We start from the raw sequence: 17,368 nt of genomic DNA on the forward strand, positions 1-17,368 counted from the left end.
GAAAAACTAATTCCTAGACACTAAATTTAGTAAAATAAACCCTAAGATCCCCAGAGAGATTAATGCAGCAAAACTGACTCATCTTATTTCCTAAAAAGGACATGGTTTTACCCACTAAAGGTACTCCGTGCTTTTCCAAAGTTTGCTTTACACCACTTCGCTTTTATGAAAGATCTACATTAGTACAGGCATACCTCCAAGGTATTGTGGGTTCGGTTCCAGACCACCACAATAAAGCAAATATTGCAATAAAGCAATTCACATGAATTTCTGGTTTCCCAGTACTTCAGCTATATTTACACATACTGTATCTATTAAGTGTGCAATAACAGTATGTCTTAAAAAAATGTACCTACCTTAAATAAAAAATAATGCTATTGGAAAATGGTGCTAATAGGCTTGCTTGAAACAGGATTGCCACAAACGTTCAATTTGTGAAAAATGCACTATCTGTGAAGTGCAACAAAACGAAGTACAATAAAACAAGGTATGCTTGTACCTGTTTTTGCTAACAGAAAGAAATCCAAAGAGAATTTCTGCTTTTACAAAAAAAGGCAAAAAGCATTTGTTTTGCAGCAAAACCGAGATAGAGGCAGTGGACACCCTGAGCAACAAGAGTGGCGCCACCAAGCGCCTTCCCTAGGAACTACACTCAGCATCTCAGCAGCAAGCCATGGTAGCCTGCGAGCACCTGCGCTTTATTTTGTGCATCCGCTGGCAAGCTGAGTCCTACTTTAGGATAGTGGGGGAAACCTGTAATTACTTCTAGCCAGCTGAAGACTGGCATGATTCCCAATTTCTCTGCTTTGTAAAAATATACCTGTCAGTATCACCGCAGCTTGTTCAAGTGACAGACCCAACAGGTCACTGCTATTAAATCCTGACCTCCCCCAGCTGGTCCCTACATAGTGAGAAGCCAGTTGGACTTAAATGCTATTGGGGGGCGGTGGGGGGAAAGCAGTTGCTGATCTCTGAGAACTAATCTGATGCTCACAGCTAAGCCTCCATGTTATTAAAAACTGATCCGACATTTACAGCTAAACCATTTTGTTCTCCTGTTGGACAATCTCACTAAACATCTGTATCAAATTAAGTCATTCTGAGATCACGATGACGTGAAACAAAAACAAGGTCCTGCACAACCTACAAAATACCAAACATCTCTCTTATGCTAAAAGAGTGATAGCCCTCACTTCTTTGAACCCTTACCTCAATTACCCAAAGTCCAAATCCTATAATATAATCTTTATAACATCCTCTTACTGAGATACCCCGTGGTTCCCTATAGTCTGTGTTCTTTGCTTAAGATGAGTAATAAATCCAATTTGTTCAACTACAGGTATGCTCCTGGTGGTCTCTGACGACAGGTACTTACATTTGTCAATACTAATGGTAGAATAAAATAGACTAAGTGTTCTGGGGTTACAAAATGACTCTAAAACATGCCTTATTAATACACATCTCATAATTCACAGGGAGGGCAGCTTTGGATGATTTTGGTAAAAGATTTCTTCCCTTTTGCTTTCAATGTCAAAACCATGCTAATATGTGTTAAAGAGTTCAGATAAAATAAAAAGCATTATTGCCAATCATACTGAGGAGGCATAGGAGAAGCCTATCTAGCCAAGATGATTCGGAGAATGAGCAGGAGTTCATCAAGAGTCAGTTCAATTGAAGGTATGCTCAAGTATCTGGGCTACACCCAGTTCAGAAGGATTTTTAAAAAAGGGTTCCAGGAAAATACTCAGCAATAATAAAACCAAAGGTATGTAAGGAAAAGGTGGAAGAAAATAACTCTTAAAAAAAAAAAAGTGCTCACCATAACTACTGGAAAATCTAGATAATAGGTTAGTATGAGAAGAAAATGAAGATTTTCATATGCACTTTTCCACTGAAAGATTTTTTTAGATGTGCAAAAAAAATCTCCCACTTTACAGCTGAACGTTACTTTTGTAAGAATTAATCACATCCAGACAGAGGTTAAAAAAACCAAGAATGCCAACTTAAAACAAACAAGTTTCTATAACACAAACAAATCTACTAGACACTAAAATCATCATTTTGTCAAAAAAAATTTTTTTAAAGCTAATCTATTCATAACTATATGTTTAACAGAAAAGTGAAAAACCAGAAGTCTTAAAGAACCTGAGGATAATAATTTTTAAAAAGCCCCTCTGGCCCAAAGAAAAAACAGAAAACATCTTTTAACTTGTCAACTATAAAATCCGCTTTAAAAGAAAGAAAGAAAAAAAAAAAAAACTATGAAAAAAAAAATCACCCATTCCTTACCTTCCAGATGTAACCGGAAGATTTTCATGTCTAAGGTTGGGGACATGGGTGAATGTATGCCTGTTCCCCTAGTGCCTACTGTGTCCTTCCAGGCCACAGAAGATGTAAGTTTGGAGTCTGAGATCCCAAACATGAAAGTCATTGTCTTCAAAGGCACATCATTTCCTAGGAACCTGCACTGTGGGGACATTTTGGGTGAGAGAAAACATTTTCACCACCACTGCCCTCTAACATGTAGCACACCAAGTGCTGCGTATATTACAACCTGATTTCCCTTGTTATATAGGCATTACCATTCACTTTTTATGGATCATGAAAACCTGGTTATTCAACAAGTAGAAGGAGCAATGACTTAAACTCATCTTCTGATGCCATCATGCAGTTGAAAACCATGACTTCAATATATCAATAAAAAATGTTTAAAAGTTTGTTCAAAGACAATATATATTATACCATGTAATGTCTGTGTAATTTACAGTAGGAAAAGGAAGTCTGTGGTAAATGAAGTACTAAAAGACTTTAGGGAACAACGGGCTAAATATTCATAAGTTACATTTTACAGTAACCTCCTCCGTAAATCTCTTCTAAATTTATTTTTTTCAAGAAATGCAAATTTATTGCCTGCTGGATTTTAGCACATTTAATTCAAATGTGATTGTAAAATAACGGTGAAGGAAACACCACAATATTGACTACTCTCTCTTTACAGTCCAGACCTTAACAACAGTGCCAAGCCTTGTCCTTCACAATCATCACAGTCCTTGGTGAGCCTCCTCCAGGACTGAAACTCTCCTCTACCCAACTGAGCCTTTCAAGCACCTATCCTCTCACGGGCTTCAATCTCTAATATCCAATTCCCAAATCAGAACTGTGTCAGCATCTTATTTCCTCATGGTGGAAGGATAGCAGATTTTCCTTTTTTTAAAAAAAGTACAAAAGCAATTATACCCCTAAAAAAAAAAAAAGGTACAAAATATAAAGTAAAAAACTACATTTAAAACACTTAATTCAAAAAGTTAAAGTATTTTACAGTAACATTTAATGATTTTTCTGCTAGAATTTAATTAACCAAACAAAATGCCTAGTGTACTCTTGAATCTTTGTTTTAACAAAGATTTTATTTTTACCCAGAAGACCCTTGGTGATTTACATTTGCATGGCACATTAAAACATTAAATCTGTAAAACTAAAAATGTCCTCAAAAGTTAGACTAAGCCACTTGAAAAAGATGTAAATGGAATAGTTTCCATAAATCTCTGAAAACTAAATTAAATGATCTGATTTGACCATTACAAAAAATATGTAAAATATTAATAACACCAAACTTTTGAAGTATTTCAAAACATTGAGGGCCTACAGAAAGAACATTAGAAGCGGGTGGTGTACTATATGACCTCAAGAAAGCAGCAGGATTTATGTTCAGAAATCATCAAACTTACAATGAATGCTCTTTAACTTCTAATACCTCCTGTAATAGCATCCTGTTTGCTCCTAGAATCACTTTATCAGTCGGGCCCATATCTGCTACATCCTATGTCAGGATCTAGATCCCACCCTGTAACAAACTCCACCAAAGACTTCTGGGCTAGAATAGGCTACACGCCCAGCCAGTCGGCTGTCAGCTGGCAAGCTGGATGCGATGGGAACAGAGGATGATCAGGAGGCTGAAACGGTTGATACTAGATTTCTATATTTAAGTCCTGTCTGTTGTGACAAAAAATATGTGGAATACACTTTCCCCAAAACTCCAAACTTACTGCTTATCACATTCCTCATCAAAGATGACAAACAGAAATGACATTTTACCAGAGTTATCACTAGCTCACCCAACTTTATTACATTGCTAAATGGAGTCTGAAGTTTAAAACTGTGATCAAATTCAGTCAATAGGAAAAAAAAAACCTGTTCTTTCCTCAGAGAAAAATAAATGCTGTCCCAAGGAATCAGTCTAGACACCAATTACCACAATCTGCTGCAGTGTGATAAGCTGTGAAGACTGCTGGATTTCAGTTATTCAGCACTATGCTCACCATAGTACTAGGCCAATTTACAAAACATGTGAAGAAATGAAAGAACTAGGGAACTGCTGAAAATGCTGCTTAAGGGACAAGATAATGCCTTGTAAATATATCAGCAAAAGAATCAAGCACAGCGTCTTGACCAGTAGGGAATCATTAAATATTCAATTCATCTAACAATTAAGATAGAATCTTTAAATGTTTCCACATGAGATCTTAAGATCCAAACTTCCCTTTACTCTTTGCCCAATTCTAAGCACTGAATTTTTTATACCTGAAAACATTAGAAAATCATGACAACTCTGTTTAAACAAGTGCTCGTATTTATGGACTACCTGTAAATAAAAAGTTGTACTACTGTAAAAAACTAATGACAATGGCTGAAAAATATTTAAATGAGAAAAGTAGAATACACTTCTGAAATAACCATTTTAATCCTTAAATAGGCAGAGACAGGGAAACAGGCTCTGAAATTAGCTTTAGAAATGACATAATAGCTGGCATCCACTGAACACTCTTTTTTATGGCACTAGTTAAGTGCTTCTTATGAATTAACCCATTTATTTCTTGCAACTTAGTAGGTTGGTACTATTATTAATCCCCATTATACACATGAGGACACAACCACAGTAATGTGACTTACATAGCTGCTAACAGCTAAAACTGTGAATCACATTCAGATTGTGATTGTAGTAATACACAATACTATCTCTTTATACACTAACTTCTGTTATGTAGCAGGAAACTAGTAAAAGAAGCTAATCAGAAAAAATAGTAAAACATTATTTTCAAAAGAGTACAGAAGCAAATCAAGGAAAGGAAATTAAGAAAGCTCCACACAAGGGAAAGTGAGATGATAGAAACCACAAAATGACAAAATAAAGAACAGTAGAAAAAAAGGAAAAATAATTTAATGAAAATATCTCTGGAAGTCTAAACTACCTAATAGAAGCCTTAGGTGGAAAAGAGGCAGGAAGGAATCTTTAGAGTGCTGAAAACACTCTGTATCTTGATCTAAGAGGTGGTTAGATGAGTGTGTAAATATGTAAAAATACATCATACCGTACACTTAGGATCTGTGTACTTTACTGTATACGTATATGTATAATATGATCTAAAAGTATAAATATTTTAAAATATTTTTTATAAGATGAGGTGGCTTTGAGGCTCCATTTATTACTTCAAGCAAAAGGATTAATTAAATTATCTAATGTCTCACCAAAAATATTTTTAGAACAGAAGGTGGCAGTATCTCCTCATGGGATAATATCCCATCCACTTAACCCTTTGTAATGAATGTATCCACATGCTTGACTTTCAGGCTTTTGGGTCTGCCTTAAAACATGAAACTACAGTTAACAGACAACCTAATCCAGGTTAATTATTATCAAATAGAACCATCCTTCTGAAAAAGGAGTGCATTCTATAATCTCCGTAACAGTTGGCAAAGCTAAACATGGCACAACTTGAGCAAAGGAAAGCCTAACAGCTCACAGAATAGCCCATTCTCTTTTCAACAAAAAAATTCCATAATTAAATCCAAATATGATGTCCCCTTTATTCTAGACATATGTACAATAAATCCAATCCTACTTCCATACAAAAGCCTTTAAATATTTGAAAATGACAAAACTTTTCTTCAATCTCTCTTATCCAAGTTGAATCCTAAACTTCCCTTTACTCTTCCTCATGATTTCCAGATCCTTCTCCATTCTAATCATCTCCCGTCAATAATTAAGCCCCATCATTTTGAACATGACTTTTACAAATAGGGGAAGGCATGACACCTCAAGAATTCACACTTATCATCTAAAACCCATGATCGTTTTTATATGAACTCTCACAAACCAATCTAGTAAACTCCAGAATTGAGGTTGAAAACCTAAATACTGAACTTTACATTCATCTCTATTTAAAATTTAACATACTTTTCTATTAAGTTTAACATCACACTATCTTCTTGAATCCTGATGAGATTCAAGAAGTTCTCTCTAGATGAGAATTTCTGCTTGTAATTTTGAATTACCTGTAAATTTGCAAAGCAAGCCATCTTTAATAAAAAATGTTAAAACAGGACAGAGGCCAAGTAAAGGATCTTGCAGCACTCTCTGCATAATTGCCTCACAGGTAACAAACACCTAATGAAACTTTTTTGGAAATGACCAATCATGTAGCTATAAAGCCATGATCCTCTACCATGATGAGTTCAAAAGACTGACTACGGTTTGACTACAATTTCCTTGACCCCCTCCGGTAATTCTAGAAAAAGAGGGTTGTATTAGCATGACCTCTTCCAAACCACCAGTTTTCAATGGAAGCAGTAATGTCCCTTAATGAGCATCTTGTAAACTTTTCTTCTCAGAGCCTGTATGCGTGTGCACTGGTGCCTTTTTAAAAAAGTTTTATGTGTAGCAGTTATTATCAATGAAGTTCATTTCAGAAGAGTAAGAGTTAAAACTATTTATTAGAAAAAGCAATTAATAGGCTTTACAGGACCAAGACCAGCTACTCTAACCTTTGATGACTCCTGGTATCAAAAATTACTTTTGTTTAATAATACATAAAAAGTTTCCGCCGCAGATAAAATATTGAGCTCCCAGGTATGAAGTTTCTTGGACTCACCTTTGTACTTTGGTTCTGCACTCATGTTGATTTCCCTCAGTATTTCCTAATTGTTTTACTGTGGTAGAATACTTATGGTTTCCACCTTTGACAAAACAAACCTGAAAACTGAGTGGGGATTCCCACAAGCTGTCAAAGGGAGATGCCAGGTGCATAAAATGCTCAAGGTTTAACTCTTGAACAGATAATTTAAAAAGGAGAAAAAAATACATACACAGCCTGAAAACAGCAACAACTCGGCCACTTTTAAAGCCACATATCCTAAACTGGATCTCTACATGATGTCCGCACTTTTGCCCACTCAGAACTATAGACAAAGGGGCATGCACGTGCCAGGGGAGGGCTCTAATAAAGCAGCACACTGGGCTATGGAGAAGCTCTACCTACCCCTGCTCAAAGGCACCTTGTGGTGGCTGGGCCTTCCTTGGGGTTCCCTAGAACCAGTGCAATAGTTAAAAACATCAAGTTAAAGCAGATACAGTTCACTGGGCTAACGCAAGTAACATGGTATTCTAAAATCATGCTAAGAAGGTAAACTTCTCTCAAAGAGAACTATATTAAATTATATTCAGCAGAAAAAAACATAAAGAGACCTCAGCAGATTGATTTTGAGACATAATAGTGTGTTCTGGACAAATTAAGACTATTTTATGACACAATCTGTAAAAAAGGATAAATGACCAAGAAACTACCATTTCTTCCTTTAAATAGAAATTCTTCTTCTAGTCTCTTTATAACTAAAGAGATCACAGCATGGTAGGTGTTTCTTAGAAATTCCTGAGATATATGATTTAAATCAAATTTTAAGATGGTTTTCAGATATATAATAAAAAAGTGAGTAAAGGGAAAAAAATGACTATGAAAAAAACAGTATTTGTTTTGGTACTTAATGCCCCTCATTGGCAAATAACTTGTTTGTGGTGACACCATATTTTAATCATATACTTTTATTAAAGGATCTACCCACTGAAAATGAAGAAGCCAAAAGAGTATTATATATTTATCTACTTTTATCAGCTCTTTCCAAAGCTCTGAATTTTAACTTTAAAAACTATCAAAAACTTGATTAGCTGAGAAGCTCTATAAGAGGGTAACTAATTCCTCAGCAAACAAATTTAAGCCTCACTCAAAATAAACTGAAGCAGACAATTACAGAATATTTACTAAATGCAAAGATGAAAACTGACTGCCTAGATTACGAGTCATAGTGATTTGTTGCTGTCAAAAAACTGGAATCTTTATACACAAAAGAATGTCTGGAAATTACTCGACTCTTAATTATAACAGTGAATAAGACAGTAACAGTGTGTAGCACTGGCATCCCAAGAAAGCTAAGATCTATTTTCAACAAGTTTTTGCCACATTTGTGCAATATCTTAAGTGTAGAGTTAGAAAGGACAAAGCCCAGCATAAAAATCTAAAACAATTCCTGTAAAACTGTGAATGGACTATATAAAATGAATATTTCAGGACACTACTACACTAATTTCTTCAAATAATTTGCTTTAGAAGTAAATATTAAGTCTTCCTCCCTCTCATGATATACCCAGATAGTTATTTATCGATACATAGGAGAACCTACCATGATCCAGTCTGTTCAGGAGAGCAGAGGGAAAAGAGCCTTAAATAAACGCTTCCTCAAAATAAGGAATCACAGATAAGAGAAAACAGGTGTCAATCAATATATATATATGGGCCCACATGATTGTATGGATGATTATATAAGATGTGCCTGAAGTACTTTTAATATTAAAACATGCTATGTTAGTGGAAGGAGTTATTCTGCTATAGGCTATTTATTTTAAAGGAAGCTGGGTGTTTTGTTTTTTGTCTTGGAGAGAATAGAAAGGATTTTGTGGAATGTTCTGTACAAATACATTAGGTCCATTAATCATAAACTTCATGGTTTGCCAATTTTACTTTAAATAAGTAAAATTATTTCCAATGAAAAGCATCAGAGGGGACTTCCCTGGTGGTCCAGTGGCCCACACTTCCACTGCAGGGGGCATGGATTCGATTCCTGGTAGGGGAACTAAGATCCCACATGCCGCACAGCACGGCCAAAAAAAGAAAAAAAAAAAAAAATCAGAGATTTTTTTGAACACTCAGACTTTGTAAACATGTCTTTACACAGTTCAAAAACACACTTTTTGAACCAAAAGATCTTTGCAGAGGAGTTTCTCTCATTAAGAACCACAGCCAAATACAATCAGGCATGGATACACAGAGACTTAGTAAAAATACTAATAGTATTCTTTTTCATAAGCTGTGTGTACTCAGGGGTTCATTCCCTCTCCATGAGTGCTATATTTTAAAACTGAAAACAGATCTTACCTCCTGAGTAAGTCTCAGTACAGCTCCTTATGTCCATGTTCTATTTATATAACCTAGCTTATAACTCATCTGCAGTTTGAACTATTCATTGAGGTTTAATTTTTTTTGTTGTTAAATATACTTTGAAAACCTATAGCCTATATGGACAGCTTTAAAGAAGAATGGTAAAATAAACTTGAGTACCTAAATTCTCTCTACCCACACTTCTCTCCTTTCCCCCCAAAAAACTCCACAATTCTGTCATCACAGCTCAGGAAGACATTATTACATCCATGCTGATGATATTTTTAAAACATAAAAGAGGCAGTTTAACATAATAAGAGCATGAACTCTGGAGTGAAATAACATGGGTTCAAATCCGAGCCTCACCTCTTACAAGTTATATTACCTTGGGGAGGTTTACTTAACTTTCCTGTACCTTGGTTACTGATTTGTAAACTGTGGAATAAACAGTATTTATCTCATAGGGTTACTGGTAAGATTAAATGAAGTACCGGTTACTGGTAAGATTAAACGAAGTATTTAAAATATGCCTGATACATAGTAAGTGTAATGTGTCAGCTATTGTTAAAATCAAGAAGGTAAAACAAAATTAAAGCATGCTAAAGCTGGTAAACTGGATTCTTTTTAAGTTATATATAATATACATGTTATATATCATATAATATATAATTATGCTTCTCATTAAAATTTACTCCGTATTCTTACTGATTCTACATTTTCAATGTTTCACGTTTTCATTTTAGTCACAAGTGATCTGCTTCTAACTTTACACTGATAAAACTACACTTTTTTTTTTAAAACTACACTTCTAATACTCTCATGACTCTTCTCCCCTAATATCCAACAATATTGTTTGTGACAATATCTTACCTTTCCTACTAAACTTTAAGAAGCAGGAGGGGGGGCTTCCCTGGTGGTGCAGTGGTTGAGATTCTGCCTGCCAATGCAGGGGACACGGGTTCGAGCCCTGGTCTGGGAAGATCCCACATGCCACGGAGCAACTAGGCCCGTGAGCCACAATTACTGAGCCTGCGCATCTGGAGCCTGTGCTCCGCAACAAGGGAGGCCGCGACAGTGAGTGGCCCGCGCACCGCGATGAAGAGTGGCCCCCGCTTGCCACAACTAGAGAAAGCCCTCGCACAGAAACAAAGACCCAACACAGCCAAAAATAAATAAATTAAAATAAATAAATTAAAAAAAAAAAAAAAAGAAGCAGGAGGGTAGGAGGTCATCATACTTTATTTTCTTTTAAATTTCTTCTACCTATGATAGCATGCATATAATATATGCTAATTAAATAAATGGATTTTAATGCCTCTATTTCTCTTGGAGTCAAGTGCATGAACACCTAGAGGCTCATTTAGACTCATGTATTGTATTCCTGGTGCTTAAATGTTATTTTAATCCCAGTCCATAATTTGAGTGCTGCAATTCATACTAGAAAAGGATAAATGTGTATAAATTATGCTGATTTGCATATGCTTTGGAAATGGGTGGACATATACATGGTGCTTCCCAATGTTGCAGTATATTCAATTTCACAAGTGTTTCCTTTTCCCATCTATGGACCAAACATTACAACTTCAAAGTAGCAAATCTGGCAATAGATCGATGCTCATTTTTTGTTAAAAATACTGATTATTTTCTCTTGTGTAACTTCTTCTTTTTCCAAGAAGCATAAGAACAATCTCAGTAAGGACACTAAAAAGCAACTGTAAATTCTGCACTCACAGGGAACCTGTAAGCTTACAGCTGAAAGACTGCATTAAGAAGACATGAGAGCTGTCTTCAAATACTTAAAGGGCTGCTTGCTATGTAGAAGAGTACAGACTTGATTTTTTGTGTTCCAGAAGGCAGGACAAGTTATAAGAAAGTGGGTTTCTGATATAAAGAAAGAACTTTCTGAAAATTAGAGCTACCTAAAATTGAAAAAGAGATTCATGTGCGGTAGTGAATACTGTATCACTAAAAATGTTTTGTGAGTAGAAAACTGGTTTTGGGGAATGATGTAGAAAAGTATCAGATAAAGAGTTGGACTACGTGATCACAAACATTCCCTTCAATCAACATGTTCTTGGATTTTCTTAACTTAATCCCAAGTGATGGTCTGATGCACAACACTAACATGCCTCAGGAATATGCCTACCCGCCTGGCGTCACACAGCCTATGGAGGCTACGTGAACATCACCCCCTTTCTATAGGGCAACTGACATTTTAGAGGCCGCCCTATTTGCTTAACTCTGTGATCCACCTTTCTCTCTACGAACAGAACTAAATTAAGTTCACTTCAAATTTTATTTGAGGAATTTCACATCAACCCTTGAGACAAGTGGAGTTCCATCATCCCCTGATCCCCAAGCCACCAAGTGAAGAATAGGAAAATTATAACAACATTGGTTTCATTATTTTATAATCATCTCTAAAGTTCAGAAAATTTAGAAAAATGAGGAATGGTTAATTGGAAAAACCCGTCTACTATACCAGATCCACTATCAGAACTACTACTTGGGTGGTATAATTAACTTGGCTTACTATATTTATACTTCTCATATACTCATTGAGGTACAAAGAAAAAAAATCATGACCATAAAAGCAAGTAGAATACTGTTTAAAGGAAGTAAAAAACATGAATAAGCTAGAATACAAATCCTAAAAGTACATGCAAGTTCATTATACTCTTGTGCATGTTCGAAATTTTCAGAGTAAAAACTTAAAAAGAACACCCACATAAAAAATAAAATTCAACTCTCAGTATACACATGATACTGGTGTATTTTTTACGCTATAAGAAGAACAGGTAATGATTCAGCATCCACATTATCCAAATCCACCTGGACTCAAATCTGAAAATATTTAACTGCTAACTAATAACTCATGTATACTAAATTTCAGAAGAAAAGTTCTTAAGCACTATTTAGAAACTGAATATAACACTTCATTGGAGCTTGGGATTGAAAATGCTATTTTAGAGCAGCTTTTCTTCTTCTTCTTTATTTAATGCAAGATGCAGAGTGGTTTTGTATCAGACTTCACAGTTATTATAGTCCTAGGTCACTGTAAAATTAATGGTTTTGATCCTTTAGAATTACTTTCAATAAATAAAATTATTTGTTTTCCTCTATATTTCTTAGGATTTTCAAAGCCTAGAAAAAGTTGCTTCCCTTATCACTGTTTAGTAGCTAAGACTTCCACTAATAGTGAGGAAAGATGCGACATTAGTGTAGCATTAGGCTAGTTGTCAAGTGACAGGATGCTAGTCCTGGCTCTGAACTTCTTTTACCTTGAACACGTCACTTAAGCCTTCTGGGTCATGGTGCTCATCCATATAGTAACTCAGATTAGATGATTTCAAAGGCTCCATCTAGTTCTGAAGCTGTACAATATTATGACCTCCTTGTGAGGACACCCCTTCACTATGACAGGTGAAGGTACTATATCCTTACGCTAGCTATCACAATACATTGCTGTGGATAAAACCCACACAAAATGTGCAAAGCCAGGAATGTTTAAAAATTGTGATTAAAAAAAAAATACTGGCTTGAAATATGGGTTAAATATCAAGAATACTTAGCTTCTTGTCTAGAAAGCATCGACACTATATGCTGTAAATAAAGCTCTGAAAAAGGTGTAAAAAACTTATAAGTCAACCAAGATAACTAACTCCGCCGACTCTTGAACAAAAAGGGCAATCTCTGAATAGTAATTGCTTGACACCCAATGTCTGTGGCACCCATTCTCCCACGCTGCATTTATGTGTCAGAGGAAGATGTTACGTTTATGGCATATTGGAATCAAGAGTATGCAACAGAATGTACACCCTGTTAAATCAGTATAGGTTCAAATTAAGCACTTGAGAAAACTACCTTCCCAATTAATAATAATGAGATTTAGTTAAAAGTGTAAATGTTTTTTGTTTCAATGTTTGTACTGAATATATAAAACACACAGTTAATTTCCTTAACTTACTTTAACAGCACTGAATTCACATAAATGGTGTTGATGTACTGTGAGTATTTCAACAGCCCCACCTTAGGAAGTCTAAAACTAAGTTAATCCAAGTGAAAATACGGATTTCTTTTCTAGAATAGAGTAATTCATAGATGTTCGTTTATAATTATGAAATCAATAAAAGTAAATAAAAATCCCTCCAAAGCTTAGTAACAAGTGGGCCATGTAGTACAAATGTGGTATACTGAAAAATCACCTCCTTTCAGAAATACCAATACTGAGAAGTGTAGCTAGTGAGACCTTGGTTAATGCATATTGTAAAAGGCCTGCCAGGAGAATGTGAGCTATATAAATAAAATTATCATGTCAGTATGTTGGTGAAAGCTATCCTGGGTACAAGGCAGGAAAAGGAATATAGCCCTAACGGATGCATACAGATAAGTAAGTAATTGGGAGGAGAGGGGAGAAGAAGGGGAACATGTGTATTTAATTTATAGTTCAAAGAATTCAAAGGTAATATTAGTAGTAAAAATCTACAAAAATGATTGTGAACCAGAGTTCAGTTTTCTTTAAAGAGCCTGACTGAGAGGGTGTGTATGTAAAACAGTTGAATGAAGATGTAAGCTGGTATTGTGGTATTGTGACGATTTAAACCACAAATGCCTTCCCTATTTAAATATTCCAATCAGTACTGTTAGTACACGTACCTCGGAGAATTCTTTCCTCATGGCAACGAAGAAAGTCCCAGATTCTAACAGTGCCGTCATCAGAGCATGTAGCAAATTTATTATCCGTGGGTGAGAAACTGTTACATGAAGACACACAGCAGGGGAAAGAAGTCAGCATTTAACAGATTATCTGTGCTTCTCAGACAGGGAAAAATAAAAACACTGTGCTGCGTTATAAACAGGAGAGGGAAGTATCCACAGTGAAGAAGCCCTTAAAGAGAATGTTGTCAGCTAACAAATGTATCTCATCAAAAGAAGAATTCAACAGAGTAGCTGCTTCTTAGTTTTCAATCATCAATATTCAGAGAACTTTATGAGTGTATTATTAGTACTATTGTTACCCACACTCCCCAGTACAGTATTTCCTATGGTACCAACAGAAAACATGGAGCTGATTTAAGTGTAGAAACTAAACAAATTCTATCTTTGCAATATTCCTGTAAAGTCTTTTAAATCACATAGGAATACTGCTCAAAAAATTAGCATCAGCTTCTGCTTCAAACTTCATAGAAGTTTCAGACAGGCTGTTTAAAGACTGGTTGCTACATATCCCTACATATGATGTTTCTGATTTATGTAAAAGGTCTGTGGAAAACGTTCACACCTTCTTCCAGGCAAGCTATCCCATGAATGTTGCACTTTTTGAAGAAAACTAACATGGGGACCTTCTGACTGTTTAAAGCCAAAGAATATGCTTGCAAAGGAGGAATCCATTTTTTCCTCCCTGTAAAAGACCATCAAGTTTCTCATCTAAGAACTCCCCTGAACTTCTGAACCCTTTGCCTAAGAAAGGACCAACTGTGAAAACTCAACGTATGGTCAGGACAATAAGGCAAAGTCTTTGCAGAAGCGTGTTTATCCAATAACTTTTGTTAAGATTCTGAAAGTAGAAACAAGTGACTGCAGTGGATGATGTTTCTATAAAGATGTCAACCTCCTCCCACACGTGGGTGGCACAACCGTAAAGAATGCTGCTTAGCTTTATTCTGAGGCTGCAGCAATTCTTCAGGCTTGTTTTTGAAACTTTTTTTTTCCATTTCTACTATACATATCTCACTGATATGTAAAAATATACAACTCACTGAAAATATTTTAAACTCCCACTTACGATACATTTGCATTACTGATGTTATCAACAGTGAATCAGAAGGAAAGTCTTCTTGACATTGGTCTGCTTACAGTTTCAAAGCTTGAAAGAACCCACTCATTAATCCATTAATGTTTGCCACATCCAGAGTTACTTGTGAGAGTTTTTAGTCCTACTATACTTTCCTTTTGAAGTCGTGGCATAACCAAGCCAACCAGGTCTTCACTTAAGCCTTTTTTATCTTGCATTTTGTGTGAACTCTGAAGGTGTTTTCTGTAGGCTTTAGATTTTATTCAGTTGTATAATTAAAGACTGAATTCTTTATTTGGAATGAAATATTCTTGTCTTACATAGTAGGTAATAAAAATGAATAACGTATACACATTATTAACCATAAACGAAAAGAGAAAACCAGTGCAAAATGCGGCAGACAATACATCTCTAACATATTGCAAAGGCTGATACCGGGACAACACTACTTCAGAAAAGTGCCAGCAAAATGGTGAATGTGTGAAAACAAAGAAAAATATTGTGTTTATAGGGTGCAGAAAGTTTCCCAGAATCTGACAGAGCCCATGCATCTCTGCACCCAGAATACACTTAGAGAATAATTTAACCATGACAATAGGGACTACAGAAAATGGTATATTGTGTATAAACCTGGCCTCTCTAATCGCCTCCTTATGTGCCTGGAACATCTTGACGTTGTTCATGTTCGACTGCCAATATTTCACATATCCTCCGTGGTCCGCTGTCAACATCCACATGTCATTATGTGACCAAGTCATGGCTCTCACTGGGCTATCGTGAGCCTGTGAAAACATAAAACATTTGTAAACATTATACAAAAGAATATATGACGGAAGCCTTTACAGGAGCATATATTAACTCATAACAATAATCTGTCCAATTTTAAGTTTAAAATGCCAAGACAGTAACTCTATATCAAGTTCTTTACAGTAACACAGGATGATGCTACCATCTGATGATTACTGTTACCTGTAATATTGTTTCAAAATTGAAAGTGAGTCCATTCCACAAGGTGAACTCTCCACTAGAGGCTCCAGTGACTAACCGTCTTCCTTCTGGAGTCCACTGGGGGGAAAAAAAAAGACATTATACAAGGTCACGAATCCTCAACCTTAATTTTTAAAACACTTAGAAAGTCTTTATTTATAAAATATCCAATAATTGACATTAAGTTGACAATACTGACTTTCACTTAAGACTATAGCTCAGATTTATAAGCAAGTACTTTGTCAGAAAAGAACTTGTATTAACACAGTGCAAGGAAAGCTCTAGCACTTTAGCTCATTAAGTAAAAATAATAAGTGCATTTTAAATACCTGTTAAGTTACACACACCTAGGCACTCTAAACAGCATTTCAAAACAAAATATGCAAAGACCTAATTTTTCTAGAATACATGGCAGACCAACATAAATAAGATGGTCAGTCACCAGAAAAACTCAAAGACTAAATGTATAAAGGATTTGGTTTATTACAGCTGCTAGTGAACCAATTCAGGCAAAAAAGTTACCAGTGTCTTATGAAAAAACAGTATTACATTTAAGGACATCAAGGCTATCACAAACTTTTCCTGGAAACTAAACGTACAATATATACATGTATATATATTTTTTTAAGTTCTTCGTTCACAGTATCAGGCAGTGACAGGTCTTATGCTAATCTAGTCTCCAAGAAAATGTAATACAACAGAGGCATGACAAACAGCACCCCAATATTTCAATGTCACAATTTGCACACTGAAGGGAATCTGTGATATATGCTTATCAACTCAAACTGCAACATATTTTTTCTTACTTTTATTTTCAAGTTTCTATGATAGATTACACGTTCATTTTCCTTAGATGTAAATACATGAAATATCAATACAACAATCCTATTAGTGAAAAGTGTGACACAGAGTTGAAAAATACAAGTGTGTTTATAGGATGAGATACATGAAATGAAGTCTGGTAAATTTCACAGATATATATGACAAGCCAGCCTTTTACTGTTTACCTGCAGATCATGATTTTGATTATTATTAATAAAATCCTCCTACTTTCCTAGTTTCTGTTATCTGCTATGGATCCTAACCCAGTAAATACTACAAGCAATCAAACTGTAGACACAGGACCCACAGTCTTTATGTCTTTAATACCTTGTAATTTGGACTTGCCTCTACTATGTGCAAATTTCTTAAGACCTTATAGCTTGATTCCCAAATGAGAAATTTACCCATCTAACAAGATACAGGACACAGAATGCTCAGATATTACTCATTCCAAAAAGGTTTTGTGTTATACTAACAAGATATTAAAATTAGCTGCCAT

The 17,368-nt window shown here is 35.4% G+C and overlaps 1 protein-coding gene across 3 annotated transcripts in view; it reads right to left on the bottom strand.

Annotated features, from left to right (window-relative positions):
* Window positions 1–17,368, bottom strand: part of WDR33 (WD repeat domain 33) — a 99,756-nt gene that overhangs the window by 38,871 nt on the left and 43,517 nt on the right. For 2 of the 3 annotated variants that reach the window (XM_068545309.1, XM_068545310.1), the window contains 3 exons: window positions 16,030–16,125; window positions 15,691–15,842; window positions 13,923–14,020 (listed from right to left, as the gene is read on the bottom strand). In XM_068545309.1, the coding sequence (XP_068401410.1) occupies window positions 13,923–14,020; window positions 15,691–15,842; window positions 16,030–16,125 (346 nt within the window). Of the gene's footprint in view, window positions 1–13,922; window positions 14,021–15,088; window positions 15,843–16,029; window positions 16,126–17,368 lie in introns of those variants that run through there. The other variant, XM_068545311.1, reaches the window with a different exon arrangement.

This window comes from Eschrichtius robustus, chromosome 5, assembly GCF_028021215.1.
Source record: "Eschrichtius robustus isolate mEscRob2 chromosome 5, mEscRob2.pri, whole genome shotgun sequence".
NCBI lineage: Eukaryota > Metazoa > Chordata > Mammalia > Artiodactyla > Eschrichtiidae > Eschrichtius > Eschrichtius robustus.